General features: G+C 34.5%; 1 protein-coding gene across 1 annotated transcript in view; it reads right to left on the bottom strand.

Annotated features, from left to right (window-relative positions):
- The window catches only part of LOC150107651 (vesicle-associated membrane protein 3-like), a 64295-nt gene extending 48710 nt beyond the window's left edge, over positions 1 to 15585 (bottom strand). The window contains exons 1-3 of the mRNA XM_090392157.1: positions 15536 to 15585; positions 6562 to 6676; positions 4411 to 4489 (exon numbers count right to left, since the gene is read on the bottom strand). Coding sequence (XP_090248283.1) covers positions 4411 to 4489; positions 6562 to 6676; positions 15536 to 15585 — 244 coding nt within the window. The remainder of the gene's footprint in view (positions 1 to 4410; positions 4490 to 6561; positions 6677 to 15535) is intronic.
- Between the last annotated feature and the right edge of the window lie 4456 nt (positions 15586 to 20041).

Below are 20041 nucleotides of genomic sequence, written 5' to 3'. Positions count from 1 at the left end.
TGATTTCAATTAGTTTTGATGTGTATGCAATGGTCAGAAAATTCGATTACGTTTATGATTACAGACCAGAAATTACCAGCAGAATTAACATTTTACCATATTTTACCAGATACAAACCGATAACAATGAATCCGTTATTTTGCAGATACCGTACATATGTACATATTTGTGCCCATTTTTTTATTTAAATACATATATGTGAATAATAATAATAATAATTATTATTATTATTATTCGTGACACTTCCAAGGAGTCCGAAGACTCATCGCGGGAGGACATCCTACACAACTCTCTCCACCACTACACCTAACCTCTGCTACCAATCATCTCCATCTACTGCCCACCACCACCACCACAACTAGTATTTTTTGTCTGTAAATTGCGCGTGTTCTGAAGGGCCGATTTGTCTAAATGCGGGATGAAAAACCCGAGTTTCCGGGAGAAAAAACCCTGCTATCTCCGTATGAGCTCGGTTGACTCACCTTCGATTGAAAAGATTCCTCCCTAATAAAGATTCACTTAATAAAGTGAATAAAAGGAGCAAAATTATTCCTTCGAAACATTTTTTCCCTCACATAACTGGAAACTCTTCTGCAGCATTCCTTGTATACATCTGTAAAGAATGCTGCAAATTTTTTTATTTCGACCGCTTCTCCAGTTAGTCGATCTCTGGCACTTGTAAGCGGGTTTTTTCTCCAGGAAATTCGGCATTTTCGTCCTTTAAATTCAAGAAAATCGACGGTAGAACCCACATTATTTCAGACATTAAAATATTGTGATACGAGATGGCGGCAATTGTCAGCCGCCTCTCTTCACCGGATGCCATGTGTAATTAGTGATAGCTTTTAACCAGCTATTGGTGGAGACTGAATTGTCTTCTCAGTCTCCAAAAGTTGAAAGGACTAAAACTGTTTCACCTATTTCCTATATGAGAATAATGTAGGAAATAGGTGAAAGGCGTTAGCTGCTTTTTTTTTTCTTATTCAAAGTAATAAGTAATTTCTGTACTTCAATATATATACTTCATCCACACCATTTACTCATACAGTTATGAAAGGAAGCAGACGGTTTGCAATCGTCATAGATAAACATTAACAGTAAGGGCGGTACTGAAGAGAGAGCTCAGTGAATGTGAAATTGTGACATTCTGTGATAGTGCCACTTGAAAAGTGGTATTATCATAGAATGTCACTTTTGCAACTATTCAGTTCAGGAAATTTCTGCCCTGCTGAAGCTTCCTTGATCAATTGAGTGGATGCAAAAATCCTAAGTCCAAACGTATAGGAGCAATAACAGCAAATTTATGATCTGATAGGCCGCATCAAGTCGCAGAGTGGGAGTGTAGAAGTGCATGGTGTGAAAAAATCATCTATCCTCGGTCAAAACACTCGCTACGGAGTTCCGAAATGCCCTTGCAAGTAACATCTACACCACAGGTGTTTATTTATTTTTAATAGTTCATGTTGGGAAGGCACCCTAGTTCCGGTGAGTGCAAATCTTAAAGATTCTGCCCATAATGATATTCTAGACAATTCTATGCTTACAACTTTATTACGACAGTTCAGTAAATGTCCTTTTCTGTGTTAAGAATATAATTCTCCAGTCTATAAAGCGAGGTCTATACAATAATAGTTCGGCGAGATGGTGTTTAAGAACTTGACTGGCCTACACAGAGCGTCGATCTCAACCACATTTCAATGTGGTTGAGATCGAAATCTTTGAATCCATAAATCTTCACTGTGGGGTGAATTGGAACGCCGATTGTATGCCAAGTCCAATTTTTCGAAATCAGTAACTAATGTTCTTATGGAAGGGAAATTACCATAGGAACGTACCAAAATCTAGTGGAAAGCCTTCTCAGAAGATTGAAGGCTATTATAGCAGTAAAGGGCGAATACTGTAACTTCATATTAACGCCTTTCATATTACAACAACAGTTGGATGAGCAGGTGTCCGAATATTTTTGATCATATAGTGTATAACTGAAAAAGAAACGAAATACATAGCAACCAGATAGTGTCACAGTCAGTTTGTAACAGGTCGCTACTTAAAAAATGCCTCTATATTTCTGGCATAAATTGGGCTCTCATGTAAAATATCTGGAAGCAGTGGAGGAACATCTTATTAATGAGCTGAGGACGGCTCTCCTAATTCGTTCGTTCTCGGCTCGTTTTCTACTAACAGCAAAAAATATTTTGACTACTCTGGTACATGGAGTAATTAATGAAAGTATTATGTCATGGAAACATAAAAGCATTATATCATATCAATTTTAAACAATCAAACGAGAAAAATGGCCATACTCTATATATCTTTATATACAGTACGATTGTTTGGCATGCTTACTCTTCCGTGCTTTCAAGGCAAAAGTAAGTTCTCTTTGTGTTCGCCAGAAATCTTTGATCATGACATGCTGAACAAAGCAGGCAACTGTCTTAGCTTAGCGGTAAGATGTTCTGCGTTAGAGTTCTCACTTGAGTATGTACTGAAGCTCCAGCCAATTTATAAAAACTAGTCACAAATTTCGTGCCTTGAAACTTCCCAGATGAAGATGCTCTGCTCTGTGAGGTGAATTTTTACAAAAACAATACTAGCGTAGTATTGTTTTTGTAAAAATTAATATATTATTTAGCATCTGTATTTATTAAATGTTAAGATGCATTTATTTCAAAGATTTAAATTTGTTGATTTCATTAGATTAGACCGAAAACAATCGGAATTAGTTGAGTTTAGAGTTAAAACCAACTTGACAATTGTTCGTTTATTTTTAATAAACATAATTATACAAGTGATTTTATGTCATTTCTAACTATGGTAGGTCATAAATATATAGCACGTTAGTACCATGGTTAAGTTAACGGTTAGATAACTGTCCTAACATGAAACACTATCAATCTACTTCAGGTCCTCAATAAGGCAATCTGTTGGTCCTATAATGGCTGACGAAAATCATCCACATGAAGACTTTCATATCAAACTCCTTGTAAATCAGAAATCGGAGATACTATCTATTCGATGAAACAGATGAAAGACTGATAATGTTGATATTTATGGTATAAATGTGATATCGGTGACATATGAATTGAAATAAAGCCTTAAAAGTCCAGATAACAAGTGATCAAGGCGAGTTCTATCCTTTGTAACATAACATACAGTGTAATATCAAGCAATCGCTTATTCATCTTATTTTTCACTTCTTGAAATTGGTTGGTGATGGTACACCTCATCTTTAATAAACACCTCGCTCCTTGAAGCATTGTAGGATTTTTTCATCTGAAGATTCGTCATCTCCGATGGAATGAATGGAATACATAAATCTCATCTTTGATGATTTATCAAGGGTGAGATTTATGATTCCGTCGAGGACTGAAGAGAAAGTCCGTATGAATTTCTCCAGTAATGAAGCGGGACTATTCAATCAGTCCTTCTGTCTTCAGATGTAAGAATTGTTTATTATTCCAAGAAATACTCAATCATCACTGAAAACTATATGTTCGGTAAAGCTTTGATATGTTCAGTTAGTGACATAGTAGTGAAATCTAGCGGATCAGTCAGTGCTTCTTGTATTCCTTAATAACGGCTGTTTGCAATATTCTTACCATACTGAATTTGATTTCTTATGCTGTTTTTTTTTGGTATACATCGAAATAATGACTAGAAGAATAATTTTCGTAGATTTAGGAATCCCAAATGTTCAACCGTTTCACTTAAATTTAGATTCTGTAATTATATCTACAAGCAGCTTCGTTTATTTCGTATGGTGATTCGACGGTCATGAGCCCCTTTTACGGGGAAGTACGGCACCACCTCATTCCCCCCTATTTTTATCCGGGCTCGGAACCGGCATAGCTGAAAATTCAGACTATGGCTGGAGGGATTGTCTTACGTATTCCTGACTGTATCCGTGTATGTTCACGGGGCCGGTTTGCCTGCTTGCAGAATGAAAAACCCCAGATAAACTGGGGGAAAAAACCCTGCTGTCCACGCCCAAGACCGGCTAACTTGACTATGGCTGAGGAAGATCCTTCAGCTCCTCACGTCTCCGACGGAAGTCGAACCTAGGACACTCCTTCCCTAGGCATATGGTTGCGAATCGCATACACACTAGGCTAACCGTGCGGACTACAGGTAGATGAGATGCCTGTAATGAAGATCTGATTTTTAGAGCATTCTGTTTACTGAGATCTTCTTCCAGTGAAATTGCATTATGAAAGCCTGCAGAATATTTATAAAATTATGTGTGTGTATATATATATATATATATATATATATATATATATATATATATATATATATATATATATATATATATATATATATATATATATATATATATATATATATATATATATATATATATATATATATATATATATATATATATAGTAAGTTATTTAAAGGTAAATTTACCTGCTCGATCATCGAGTTCAGAAAATTTCTCATCCCTCTGTAAGACTTTATCCAAGTTGGTACTCATGATCTTAACCACCTGTAATTAAAGATAAATAATGGTACGAAGAGTAAACCAATCTGTTATTATAAAAGTAAAAACGAAATCACTTGGCTATAGGGATGCATAATTTTAGGAAATATTATTTTATTGTGCACATCATTTGCTAAGGGCGTACCCTAGTGGCATTAATACAGTAGTAGTAATTATCACTGTAATTAGCTTGTGGAGATTTTCTAGTCTATAATGTTTTGTTTTCAAGGATATTTGTAAGCTTCAAAAGTAATTTTTGTAGTTTCACGGATGAAAATAAGCCTTTTGTAGTGTTTCATACTGATTACTAAGAAAAGTAACAAAAATGCCATTCTTGTTTGTATATTTTAATACTTAAAAGCATGGTATAGACTATTATAGGCCAGACAATTTCAGTGCGATAGGTTGATTATAATGAAGCGAATTATGATTGAATACCCCCCCCCCCCTCACACATTCAGAATACTAGTGTCGACTGTTTTCCATAGCTTTGTGAAGTTATTTTAGTGATGCTTTATGGTTTTCGTAAATATTTATGAATTAATCTTGGATGGTTACACTTCATTTACACTAGCGCTCTCTAGTGTAAATGAAGTGAATTTATATTAGAGCATATTATACCTGATTGGCAAACTCATCTATAAGATAAGTTTTTTTTTCGATGTATTTGAAATTATTTATATAATTTAGATTGTCGCATACCTTTGAAAAATAGAAGCAAACAAACTATATAAATTTCAAATAATGTGACATGTTATAAAAAAGGTGAAACTAAAGCAAGCAATGAATTGAAATTCTATACGTTTATAGCTATGTGACATTTTTAAAGAGAATACGATCTGGAAATGCTTCTTCAGAGCAATCAGAAGTTATACGAGAAGTAAAATAAGAAATTAAGATATAAGAAGCGATATAAGTGTAATAAGTTATTCTTACAAGAAAATAAAAAAAATAATTATAATAGAAAAATTAAATATTACCAAAGTGAATATTTAAATACATCAAAGGGAGAAAGAAATAATGGGAAACATAAACATAAATAAGTATGGAACGGTACGATAATCTGTGCTGGAAGATGCCACTAATCTAGAAAAGAAAAAGAAGAAGGTATTCTTCAATGCTACTTCCCTCCTCCATCAGAAAAATTAATAGTCAGCAGTTCCTTGATTTATTGATATTTTCTTCCCCACATTGCAGTATTTATTACGAAATGCTGCTAATATCTAAAGCAATTATTTAAAAGTAATTTAACATGGATGTGTATAAGAAATAGGAATTGTTATTTATCTTGTTACATTAAAAATTTACTGAATCGTAATTCATAATTTTTATATTAAAACCAATTTGAGCGCAGGGTGATTGCGTTTTAATCTTAACAACTAAACTATTTAGTATGATTTAATAATTCGACTTAGGATTAGGAGTTGTTCAGTATATAATATTTATTGTGTTCCGTTTACTAATTTTTAAAACAATAATTTTATGTACAATATAATGAAAAGTAAAAGTTCTCAGCTAAAAGTGTCCTTTTATTGACATGTTTTAGCCTAGTTCGACGTTTGTCTCATTTTACATAAGTGATTACCTAAGATGGTAACACTGTCAAACATGTCTGGTAGTCAGGAATGTGCACTTATATTGAGATTTAGAAATATCGCATGATGTTAGTAGAAGATGGAAAGCTAAACCAAGCAATATCCAAAAGTATGATAGACCACATAAAGGCACTAAATTACAAATATTTCAAAAATTCTTGTCTGGCAGCAGCAGCATCCCAGTGTTATGATCGATACCAAATCGATCCTTTATTCCTTTTTTATTATTATGTTGTGTATGACTCGCTCTGTTACTCTCCGAAAACTTGAGCTATTTCAGTAGCTCGTTTTTGCTTCTTTCTATAAATGCGTACTTAACTGATCTTAAATAAAGTTACGGTTGGTCCAAATAAGATTATTATACACAACAAGCAAATAAATATTTCGTAAGTAAACATGCGACATGTAAACATCTGGTTAGATTAAAATTAAACTGTGAACATTTTAAATAACATAATTGTTATGAAGTTTTAAACTTCATACCTGCTCTACTTGGGCCTGTTGTTGCTGGAACCTTTTATGAGCAGTTTGGTGTTGGGGATTAGGAGTTGGTTGTTCCTGTTCTTGAAGTTGAGCATCTTCTCCCTCTGATGTCGACCTGGAAATCCAATGAAGAATAAATAATTTTCTAATGACTATTGCCTTAATTGCTTAAGGTCTGTTGTTACTTCATTCTCACATTTTCGCAAACTCAGTAGATGAACTGATTATTTGCAAAAGTGTGGAAAACCAAATGGATATTTTTTCTGTTGGCATCGCTACAAGAAAAAACATATCTCACTGAGCCTGTTAAGATTCTTCTGTATGAAAGTCTCTGCCACTAATGGAGTTGCTATTCTTAAAATTACAATAGTCTTGGTCCCTAGTAATATACGATTTGATCACGATCCACTGACATATCATCTTAATATTTATCACAATTTTGTTTAGCAAATTAACGTAAAAGAAATATGAGCTCTTAGAAACCATTTTGGAAATCAACCGTAAATAAGGGTCGATTTCTGGAGTAAGTTAGCAATATTTGGGACCGTCAGAGTATGGTTGAACAGTCAGTAATAAGAGTGTCTATAACACCTCTTAGAAATTGTGTAACTTTATCTTTACCGAGAGGTAAAAATTTTATAGTGTGATGTCCCATTGAGATTTGTTTTATTATATGAAAATGTATGCATTAGTAGAGGAGAGGAGGTCAACATTAAGCATCCAAAGCTGGACAACAAGAAGTATAGCCCGTTGTAAGTTAATATACAATCTTAACGACGCATTTGCAGCTGTATTAAGGATGACCATAGATAAAAATGGGACAGACAGAGAGAGAGAGAAAACGTTCGGGATTGGATGACGCTGTTGTTGTGCATTTACTTATAAGCCAAGAATATATCCTACCAACCCCACGAAACTTATGAACCTTGTAGACGTTTCAAAGAATAACATGAACGATGAATTGTATGGTCAGTTGCTGAAGGCACATACACGTGGCACAAACTTTATTTCTACCAACTTGGCTATTCTATTTAGTTTTGCATAGTGCGTTAATTCTTGCGTGTATGCAGTCCTGAACGTCGCAACGAATGCTGTTATAGAAACATAATCAGATATAGTCTTCCCATCCATAATAATATCGAAAACTTTTTTTTTAATTCTTCGATGTGTTTATATACCTAAGTGAATTCCCCTAGCTGTTATCGCTGACTTTATCAAAATCATGTTACTAAAAATTAAGTTTAACAAATAAAGAATAACACAAAATTAATTAAAAGTTATACAACAAGTAGTTCTGAAAACGAATCGTCCTATCTTTTGTGGAAAGCGTTTTTGTTTCTTTTTTAACCTTTTCAAAGTCGTTTAACATTTAGGTGTCGCATGTGTGTAAGGTCAATTGCTTGGCATTTGCTGCATCAGCTCGTGTAGTCCATGTTTACAGTATTACAGTATATAATGATTTTTGGCTTCGCATTATCTATAATGGGACTAAGGTAGCGATGGTGAAATGCGCTTCAGTTTATAATACAGAATTAATACGTTTGTAGATGTATCGTGCGATCTTCTCGGTATGAGCAAAGCACTCGTACGCATTTAACCATGGTCTGTTAAATGAGCAATAATATGGTTGAATATATGTGACCATGTTTACAGCGCCATATGTTATATTTGTGATTACACTTCCAACATTTATTCCAATAGCATACAAATTTGTTCAAGCAATTTTCCTTTATAGTTTATTAAGATGATTGGATGGGACGTTAGTTTTTATCGATGCTATATTTTAGACTTTTTTTTTTTAAAAAATCCAGCTTAATTTACGAAGTGAATTTCAGTCAATATTGTGACCTGCGTTATATTATGACGCAAATGAAATGAGTTTTTTTAAATTAAAATTTTCTTAATTTAAAATTAGTGTTTTGAATGAATTTACAATGGTATCATTAGAACACGATATTAAAAGTGAAGCAGCCAGCTTAAAATGAGAACTAAACGTTTTTTTTTGTTTTTTAGAAATAGCAAGAACTGATATAATCAAAATATAATCAAAGACATCATCAAAATTTACGAGTTATTTCAGTATGACTTTCACATTCATTTCTTAAGCTCTAACAATGGATTATTTCTCTAAAAATCTCGGAGATTTTAGTGAAAAGCAAGAAAAAAGATTTCTTCTTCTTCTTCTTCGTCTATGGTCTCTTATGCTTTTGAGCGTCGAGATTTTTCCCAAGAGATTTCCGTGCCGTCCTGTCCAAGGTTTGTTGTTTTGCTTCTTTCCAGTTAATTCCCTTTTTTTCCAATTTTTCTTTAATTTCTTTTTGCCAACCTTTCCTGGGTCTGCTATAGGCTTTATTTGTATCAGTAATTTATATCAGTAAAAGCGGAACACCCCTATTTACGCTGAAAATAAGTAAAATCATGCAACAATTTTAAAGGCAAATTAGCAGTCATATATAGTAGTCTCTTGGTAAAAAATGCTTGGAAGAGGGCCCGTTCCTTTTCTTTCCATATATTTATTTTATGGCCATGTTTTATATTCGGTGAATTGTAAGTGTTCTCAGATTATTCACAAACAACCAACAACAAACCGACAAAAAATGATGGATGTGAAATTATCTGGGTAATAACTATTCCACCGTCTTCTGAACTGATTAACATAATGATACATGAAAAAAGACATAAAACTACTCTAGTGACAGACAGGTTTTGGATCGGCTGGCTAAAATGTACATCATCGCTAAACCGCTGAGCGACATTAGTGAGCAGAGGTTGCAATAAATCTATCATATTGTTATTGGTATTTTGTGGAAAATTAGAAATTGTTATTATTATTATTATTATTATTATTATTATTATTATTATTATTATTATTATTACGAGATGCCTCCAGGAAGTCAGAGACTCATCGAGGGAGGTTATACTACACACACACACCAGCTATCATACGTATGCTTGAATTCATTCACACTGCTTGTACTCACAGCATCCAATGGCAATCCATTCCAATCACGCACCACCCTCTGAGAGAAAAATCTAGAAAAAAACTCCACACCCTTTTTGGCGGTCTTCATTCTCGGCTTCTTTTTGTTCTTTCCCCACCCTCCATAAATTGAAATATTCCATCAATTGAAATCTTGTATGATCCTTTCAGAAGTTTGTAAGTTTCAATCATATCACTCTCTTTCTTCTGTTTGCTAGTGCCTGCAGTCTACAAACTCTCAGTCTGCCTTCATAATGAGTATTCCACAATCCTGATATCATTTTTAACACTTTCCTTTGTACTCTCTCCAATATATCAGAATCACAACGGAAACCAGGAGACCAGACCTGCGTACAATAGTCCAAGTGAAGTTTTATCAAGGCCTTGTAAAGAGGCAAAATAACATCCTTATCTTTATATGTGAACGTTCAGCATTGCAATTATCTTCTGAGTTGTATTTGCAATCTTTGCCACATGGCCCCTAAACTTCAACTTCCTATCTATTAACACTCCAAGATCCCTAGCCTCATCAGTTTCTTCTAGCCTAATCCCACCAATATAATACGACATTGGATATGTAATCATAACGAAGTGAATTACTTGACATTTACTCACATTGAACTGATACCCATTTTCCCATGTCCACAATTTCAGCATTTTCAAATCATTCTGCAAGTATTTGCATATCAGCAGCATTCCTGATTATCCTAGTTATCTTAGCATCATCAGCAAATAGCTGTATGTCGCTTATCAAATGCTTCTCGATATCATTAATGTACAGATTGAATAACATTGGATCAGTGCTTGGTCTAACACCAAACACTGATCCAAAATTAAAGGTAACAAGTGGTGTTACCTTTAAGGTAACACCACTTATTACCTTAAACCTTGCAGACTCAAATCCCCCTTATACCACTTTTTGATATCTATCAGTCAGTAATCCTCTTATCCATGCTAATATTGTATAACTCAAACCCATTTTCAATTTATGCAACAGTCTACTATGCTGTATTCTGTCAAAAGCCTTAGCAAAATTCAAAAGTGTCATGGTATATCCATTCTCCCTTGTCTAGTTCAATGGTAACATATTGTTATAGAATGTGAGTAAGTTGCTAAAACATGACCTTCCCTTAGTAAACCCATGCTGTTCATTGCAAAGTAGAGATTCACTGTCAATCCATTTCTGAATACGGGCTCTGACCAATTTTTCCAAAATCTTCACCACCACTCCTGTGATACTAATTAATCGATAGTTGGATACATCGTTCTTTGCACCACCCTTGTGCAATGGAATTACCATACATTCCTTCCATTCATGCGGAATCATTCCTGTTCTGAGACTCATATTCAACAGTTGGTCAAAGGAATGGCCAGTTCAGCTGAACACTCTTTTAGCACACGTGCTGATATTCCATCAGTCCCTATTGCCAAATTCTTATTCAGTTTTTGCAACAGCTCTAAAACCTCAGTTTCACACACACCTGCGTTTCATCATCAATGTTGCGTTCACCAGGTTGATAGCGTTTAAAAAAAATGGGCACTCATTAACTGAACAACTTCTTCTGCATCTGTATCCCTCACGTCATCTGATTTATAAGAATTATTCTTTCATATTCATTCTTTCTTATACTTGCAGTATATCGATAGAATTCTTGTGGATTGTCTTTAGCACGCAGAGCCAGTTTGTTTTCATACTCAGACTTTGTTTTCCGTACAACAGTTGTGACTATTCTAGCCTGCTGCTTATAACGTTCATAACGGCCATCCTTATGCAAACGGTATTCCTTCAACAACGTCCTTTTCTTACGAATTTCTTCCTTAATAAGATTACACATCCTTTTGACTCCTACTATATTTATTCTTCGAATTCTCGGGACACATTCTGATACCGCATCATTTAAGTATTGTTTAAATGCTTCCCATGCACTGTTGATATTCTTTCCATCCAGCAACCGATCCCATTCGTAGAAATACTGGAAAGTTTTCATTGTAAAATGAATAGTAATTAAAAAACTGAATGGTTACTGAGGTTTAATTTTGATAAAATAATATCGCTGTAACCCAAAACGATTCTAAAATATATAAAAAAAATATTCCAAAAAAATATTCTAAAAGAAAAATATATAAAAAAAAGTCCCAAAATATGATTCATTAATCTTCATGGTGTTGAAATGGAGCTTATCAGGTTCGATATGTTCTTTTGGACTTCTTATTATGTATTAGGCATAATTATAAAAAATTGGCTTTATAGAAAGCTATTTAATGTTACAATAATATAGTTAATCTTATCTATCCAATCTGCTATGTCTATGGATTGTGCGTGTGTTCCATCAAGTTGGCCTGTCTTGTGCAATGAAAAATCAATTTCCGAAAAGAAAAATGCCCACTATGAGAGGGGATAAAAATCTTTATAACTTCGCGTTCTAGATGGATGCGAATCCAGGTTTTTTCCACCAAAGTGCATCGTTGATTGAGTTGAGGAAGGCTGTAGGCTCGATACCGTATTTATGAAATTCTGCTTGCAGTTTTGTATGCAGTTGATTCATCTGTATATTAGTAATTTTTTTTTTTCATGTTTCGTCTTGGTATGCTTTCTCATGATGATTACGGATACAAAAGAAATAAAAAAAGATGGTATGAAAAGATGCATTTCTTCAGGAAGAATGTTCTAAAATAAAGTTTCTTAGAATACTGCTAATGATGATAAGATTCAACCCAAAGGAGAAAAATGTACGAATTAGCAATCCATCTCCTTATCCACGCGGCTACCTATTCTTATTATCACTTCATTAGTTTCCCTCTTTTTTAACAGTCGTTTTTAAGTATGAAGTTTGAAGTTCAAACACAAGTGTGAAGTTTTTAAACATATTTGAGAAATGAAGTGATCAGAATTCAACATTGTATTGCATGAGATGCCTTTCACGCAGTTTTGAAGGAAAAGGCTTAATTGTGTGCTTAACAGTTACGGAGGCAAAACGTACGGTTGACTCACGTTCTGTAGGAATTGTTTAGAAATCGCTGTTATGAATTCCTAAGTTGGAATATCGTTGACAATATATGGATGACATTTCATTAATTAAGAAAAGAATAGAAATTTTGATAAGTTATTAATAATAATAATAATAATAATAATTATTATTATTATTATTATTATTATTATTATTACCTTTTGACGAGTAGTTTGATGCGAACATGATAACGTCCGTAGAAAACCAACAGTTACACATTATGGCTTGCACCGATTTGCATTATGTATATAACATATGCATAATACATGAGTTACGCATATATTCATGCATAATGATCCGTTGCGTAGTGACCTATGTTCGCTATTCTTGATATTTTGTCAATACAGAAACTCCATTTTTATAGATTATGGTTTGCGCTGTCAAAGAAACCTCCCACTAGTTTCCAAGGCAAATAAAGAAATCTTTTATAAATCTTTTGAGCACTCTGCAACAAGCAGTTGCAACAAACAGACTAATGAAATAACGCCTGTAATCTCAGATTACCCATTTAGGAAAATATTATAAGACTATCTCATGGTACTAAATAGTGATTTTTATTTTAAACTTATAAGAGCCTACTAGAACTGTTGTACGTAATGTATCATGCTATGTGTGCTCTCGTATATAATGATCCTGGACATAGTCATCTGATTTTAGAATAACTGCATTAACCACATCTCCATTTTTTTGCGTTAATTAGTATATCTATGGGTCAGGAGTGTGCTGGTAATTTTTAATAGCCACCTCTATAAAAATAAAACATAAATTCTCACATTTGTGTTTATCCTTGTTATCTTTTACAACCAATCTTATAGTTCTGAAATTTTCCACCTAGACAATACGTTATTAATTGATATTGCTCTGTCATGCTGTGATGTAAGTTTTTTTTTTTTTCTTTCATATTGTTTTTTGGCGAAAGACATAACCATCAAACATCCTTACTTACCAACTTAATCCGTAACTCTGGTTGTTCGAATTTCACTCAGATTTTATATTTAAAATCCTTACAAACGTTTTTGTCGAGCCATTCCGCTTTTTGTTTCTGTCGGACTATTTGCAGGGGCACAAAGAATAAATCATATTGAAATTATATATTACAATAATTCCACTCTGGGTGGATGATACTGAATAACATTTTTTGATTTCGAATTCACACAGGAGAGATGCTTGCTTATAGGGTTCAATGTGTATTTCACTCATCTTATTTTTATTGGCGAAAATTTGTACAATTATTCGAAGTGATATTAATATTTCTGCACTGGGTGAATAGGATTGATATCCGTCTCTATCAAAATTTGTGGAGTCATTTCTATTAGGTTTCAGTCGAGTTGAACTGAATTGTTACAGCATTTGTTGTAACAAAATTATATGTCTAGAATACATTAAAAATGGAATAACATATCAGCAAAAACCCGATATAACTTTTCTCATCTTCATCAGAATTTTACAAAAGTACTGCTCCAGATAGTGTGTAAAAACTGGCGAGTGTCACACATACATCATGATAGTCCTCGCAAAATAAGAAAAATATTGATAATCGAAATTTCAGGTAATCATAATAATTACGCTATAATAATTAACCACTGCTTGTCTCTGTTAACCTAGTCTTGAGTTTAATAATGCTAACATAAAGTTTTATTTTTTGCTATAATTCCCTTTTTATCGGAAAAATTATTTGAAATGATAACTATATACCGGCGTGATTAGTCGAGTGGTTAGCCTACCCTCTAGGAGTACTCGCTGCGGGTTTGAATCCTGCTATGGACATAGAGGCTCGTGAATCTTTAGGGCAGAAGGTGAATTTCTCTGATGTGAGGGCTAGTGTCCCGCTTATTTGAGCCTCTAGTGGATTGAAAGAGATTCATTTTTGAATCTTATGGATTTGGTTAAAAATACATAAAAATGAATTAAGAAAATTATCTTGCCAACGATTCTAAATATAGTATAAATGTACAATCTTTCTTGAGTGGGATTCAGATGAAAACTACACATATTTACTTCTTTATTATTACGAAATGTGATACTACGTATCACACTTCATATCACACTCTGTAGTGTGATGACGGAGGCCGTACTAAAAATAATTTATCATTTTACTATTCGCTAAACATATGTTTAGATATGACTAAATTTGTGTTTCATCCTGCATATATAATACCTTACTGTTTAATTATGCAGCTGCAGCTATTTTACAGCAACAGATTTATCATTTTTATGGTTCTACGTTTTTGCTGGCATTATGCCAAGACTGAAACATAAAGCATGGTGCGTTCCCTTTATCTTTCATTTGAGTGAATCTACTTATCATTTTATATTCTGTATAACGATTTTTGAATTTATTTACAACAAAAAAAGCTTTTCGAAATAATATTAGAGGTTACATGCGGTTGCCTAGAGCAACAAAAGCTAAAATATATTTATGACTGTTTTGATAGTGTGAAAAAACAGATACACCCTTAAGAGGGACTGAGCCACTTATCTTCAATTAAAAGCTTTTATATTATATATTGAAATAAGTATCGGGCCAGCACTATATTTTAGAGAAACTTAAACTGCACATGCACCTCAATAGCGCTTGGCTTTTATGATACGCTCCGTCAGTCTATGATAACACAAAGGAGGCATTTTGGACCATTCTTCTATCATCACAACGGCCAATCCATGTGTTATTGTTGGATGTGCTGGTGTGGCCCTTATCCGATGTTATGAAACTTAAAGGAGTTCTGTTGAAATTAGATGTTCAAATCAACTGTTTTTTCCCCACATCATTTTCTTCAACACTTAATATGATTTTGATGAAAGACAAACAGGTGAAGTCGCATAAAATTGGCAATCTGTACTGCATTATCTAGAACTTGCGTATCCTTGGCATTTTCTCCTTTCATGCACCGCAATGCAAGGTACGAAGAAATAGAAAGAGATTTTGACTATTACACCTCTGCCAAATTTTATAGTTGGAATGATGTATTCGGACGTAAGGACTAACCATCTTTCACATCTACACTCTCCCGGAAGATTAGTAAAAGCGAGCGTCATTTACATGTTCATTACATATAACAGAGGGAATGTATAAATGATACACGAACCATGCTGTACGTTTACACCAGATACTATGGCAATCAACAGTCGGTGCTGTTGATTGCCATAGCTGATGTTTCCTTTATGTGAAACAACTTTTGTCGAAACTATCTGTGCTGCTCTTTAAAGGATGTACTGCTTACCTAAACTTTTGAATAGTTAATTTTCCACGTCGGTGCGTCAAGATTTCCTTTTCCCCCTTTCGTTCCTCAATGTTAATTTCCCGAGTGTTCCTGTTTTGTTTGTTTTTTTTGTATGAGGTGACACCCTTTTATTTCCATCAGCTGATAATGTTTTCCACAGTTGATTTCGAAAGTATAAGCAATGACAAAAAAGTAACATATCAATATATTTTATTCTAAAATAGGAAGATTTCTAGTAATTATTTCAAAATGTTCCGGGATCGCATAACTGTATTCTTTCAAACCAACATTTTTTCAAATAAATAACTAAATAAATAAATAAATATACATAGTGGAAAAGATATTTTGTTCAGTTTGAAGATGAACTGTGAATGAATTATGAATAGTTGATTTCATGTTTTAGCGGGTTTTGAAGAACGAATTGACAAAATTACTAATTATTAATGAATGACAACTCAGTTCAAAGTTATATTTCTAGTCACTTTTCCTATAGAAGGAAAAGTGACTAGAAATTGTGCTGTTGAATATAAGTTGAAAGGTCTCATTCAACTTATACGCTGCTTGGAATGAAGTCAACGGACACCTCAATGGGCAAGGTGCATCGCGCCATGTGATGAATCACGTGACTCTACGCGTGAACCATGTAATAAGTCACGTGTTTGTATCCGGTATAATTGAAAGACTATGATGCTTTCAAGTCAGTGCAACTGTGTTCAGGTGAAATGGCTGCAAGAATGGAACTGACGGAGTTTGAAAGAGGCGGGGGTGATAGGATGTTATGTTGCAGTCATGCTATCTGTTCGGCGAATTGTTGACGAATTGATCCCAGGTCAATAGTCAGTAATACCATACAGAGATGAAACCGCAGGAAGCCAACTGCAAGTGCTACCCGCAGTTGACGACCCGCCACATTCACTGAACGTGACAGTAGGATGATATGAATGTATGTAAAACCCCCCCATTAGTTGGCCAACGTGAATGTGGAGTTCTGGGCATCGACTGTAGCGAATCTACATAAACATATTCAAAACCAAAGCTCACAACATGGGTTTCCATGATAGGATTGCAATCTACAAACATCACATTACCCGATCCAACATGCAGAGTCGTCTTTAGTGAAGCAAAAAGTTTGTACAGCGAAACGTGGAAGCTTGGAAAGCTGTGCTATGGAGCGACGACTCATACTACACCCTCTACCTAGCAGATGGACAGGTGTTGGCGTGGGGGAATGCTCTATAAACGTCTCTTACCAGGGTGCGTAATCCCAACTATGAAATTCGGTGGCGGCGGTGTGATGGTATGGTTCTGTTTTTCCTGGTTTGGCCTTGGACTTCTGTTTGTGGTGCCATGATCATTGAACTTCAAGAGATATCTGAACATTCTGGACAATGCAATAGTTCCTACGTTGTCGTATTTCTACAGAACATTGTCTCTTTTAGCAAGACAATACACCGTGTCTTAAGGCTGCTGCTGCTATAAGTGCTTAGTTTGTGGACATGAACGTCACCACACTCTACCGGCCTCCACAGAACGCAGATTGCAACCCTATTGAACATCTATGGTATGAACTGGAACGTCTGGTAAGGTTAAGCGACATACGCCAAACAACAATCCAGAACTTTACAGGGAGAATGATAAAAATTTCCATTGATTGCTATCGCAGGCTTGTGTAAAGTATTCTCCGTAGGACTGCTGCAATCAAATCAGCGAAAGGAGGTCCTACAACTTATTAAAGTCATGGATGTCATAACAGTCATGGATGCCATGACGTTTTGTTCTTCACACTATGGTGTGTCCGTTGACTTCTTTGCACGCAGTGTATATTTAGATAAGTCAGGTGATGTCATTCATTAATAATAAATCAATCAAGATGCTCTCTAGTAAGTAGAATACAGGATTTTAAGAAAATGTTAGTGATAATTCCCTAAATCTGAACAGTCTACTTGGATCACTTAGATCTAGGATTTGTAGAGAGTGGGGAAGCACGCCTTGTGGGGAAATGATAGTAGCAGAAGAAGTCAAGTTCTTTTGCATACTGTCTGTCTATAGATGTAATATGCTCATACTAAGAGAAGCTAGAAGTTATTAGGCTTTTAGGAAGGGAAATCTGTTTTTGTCTAAGGATCTTAAAATTAACAAAGGTAAATGATATGGGAATTTTATTTGTTTATTGAAATCAATTCCTCATTTTATTTAGAAATCGATTATTGCCGTACTAATTGCTTATGAAACGAACGAAGCGCAGTGTGATCAACAAAATTTAAGGGAAATATAATTATTAATTCATTAGGTACAGATCACTTATTAATAATCATTAAGATATAGGAGAAAATGTTGCTGAAGAAAGAAAGTAAATTTGAACGAGATCCCTCTTAAATGACGTTTATATTAGATCTTTTCAAATATCCTGAAGATATCAACAAACAAGCTTGGAATTTGTTCTTTTTCTAGGTATTATTGAAAGGTTGATAACATAGGAAACATTATCACCTGTAAAACAGTCACGAAGAGATTAAACTAGAGATAACTGAGAGATATCTGATTAGGTGAGAGGTTGCAGGTTTTATGTTGATGATTTCTTCTATTATTTTGGAAGAGAATCAGTGAAGGTTGGTTTGTTCAATTGCATTTAATTTGAAGTTCAATTTTCATTTTTTCCTTTATAGAGAATATTCAAGCGCATATCTTTAATGGTAGTAGTTTTGCACAGTCGTTGAAAATCACTTATGGACTAGAAACATTATTATACATCTATGCATAGGATTCGAATCTTCGTCTTACATGTAAAGTGTGAAGATTTAATGCATTTGCCGTTTTACTGTACGTATGGATTAATTTGTAAGCGACAGGGTGAACTCCGGTGTACAGATTTGGAGATCAATTTAAAAGAAACTCTCATAGGCTGTAAATTTTTCGGAATCTAGTTCTAGATATCGCTACCCTCTTTCATTCTTTTCTTGGGAATCTGCTTTAGCAAGAGGGTAACTTTCTTCGTCAGATAACGATAGTCCAGTAGAAGTATGTGTTAGTGGAGCAGTCTTGTCTTTTTGGAGTTATTACAAGAATGCCACCTGGATGTAAAAGGGAAATTTATTGGTAGACTAAAGTTACGCTTATTTCTACTAAAAGAGTTCTGATCAAAACAGCACTGCCATATTCACAACACAGTTGAAACATATTATTTAATATCTAAAGTGGCTAAAGATTGAGTCAGAGAATACCCTCCGATTCTATTATCCTTTAACCCCCTCTTCCCCTGATGAAATTTATCCTCATGGGAGACGTTCAGAATACTGATGGTCACTTAATAATACATAGGATCGATCTTTATATTAAAGACTTAACTAGACTTCTCATTCAGATAATGCATAATTAATCTCATAATCTTTCTGCAATCTGAACTCCCGTAGATTAGTTTGTTTATACCCTATGTTTGGAAAGATCTGGGTTTAAATCTAATCTGGAACATGAACGTTAATAGGTGTTTGTTCATCTGAAAGCGAGTTTGCTGGTCTCATCATGGGGTGGTAGGGTTTTTCTTCTATAAACTCTGGTTGGTTTTTCTGCCCTCTAAACAGGCAAACCAGTCATAGAAAAATACACAATATATGGCTGTATTCTTAGCCTCAGCTGCATCGGGTGCAATTCCAAACAACCACTGAAATTTACTCTTCCAGGATATGTATGGAAGTAAACCACGTAGTAAAAAGTATGTTAGCGTTGGGGAGGATGGAAAGATCGCTCTGAAAGGAACTTAGGTCTCTTTCTGCTTGTGTATTATAGGACTTCATTATATCTATGAAAAACAAACAATTTTCTTTGAAGATGACTCTTCAAAGTAAATTTGGAAGTTTTAATTAAAGATATCGGTATTGATGCAGATATTTCCAAAGGGATTCCAAAATATTGATTCTTTATAAAATAAAGCAAGAAATAGATTGGTTAAAATAACTGCATATCGCACTATGCCTACATTGACCAATCGACAATATGCCTTTGCTATGCCCATACTAAATACGAAGTAGGAGTTGTAATTATTAAAACATCATTTTCATCAAGACAGTACTGTCCTCATCGCCACTAAATGTAGTGTAAACATACCTCTAAATCACTACTAAATGTAGTCTAATATACACTCATGAATCAAAACATTATGACCACTCAGTCTGTTTCTGACCAACCATATTGCACCATTTGCCGGAAACAGGCCGGTGATGGAGATATCCTGGTATGGGGATTTCTCATGAACATCAGTGGTACCTCCTCTTCAT

Source organism: Typopeltis vanoorti, chromosome 4 (genome assembly GCF_054136105.1).
Source record: "Typopeltis vanoorti isolate ZY-2024b chromosome 4, IOZ_Tvanoo_1.0, whole genome shotgun sequence".
NCBI lineage: Eukaryota > Metazoa > Arthropoda > Arachnida > Uropygi > Thelyphonidae > Typopeltis > Typopeltis vanoorti.
This window is presented reverse-complemented; position numbering and strand designations above follow the sequence as displayed.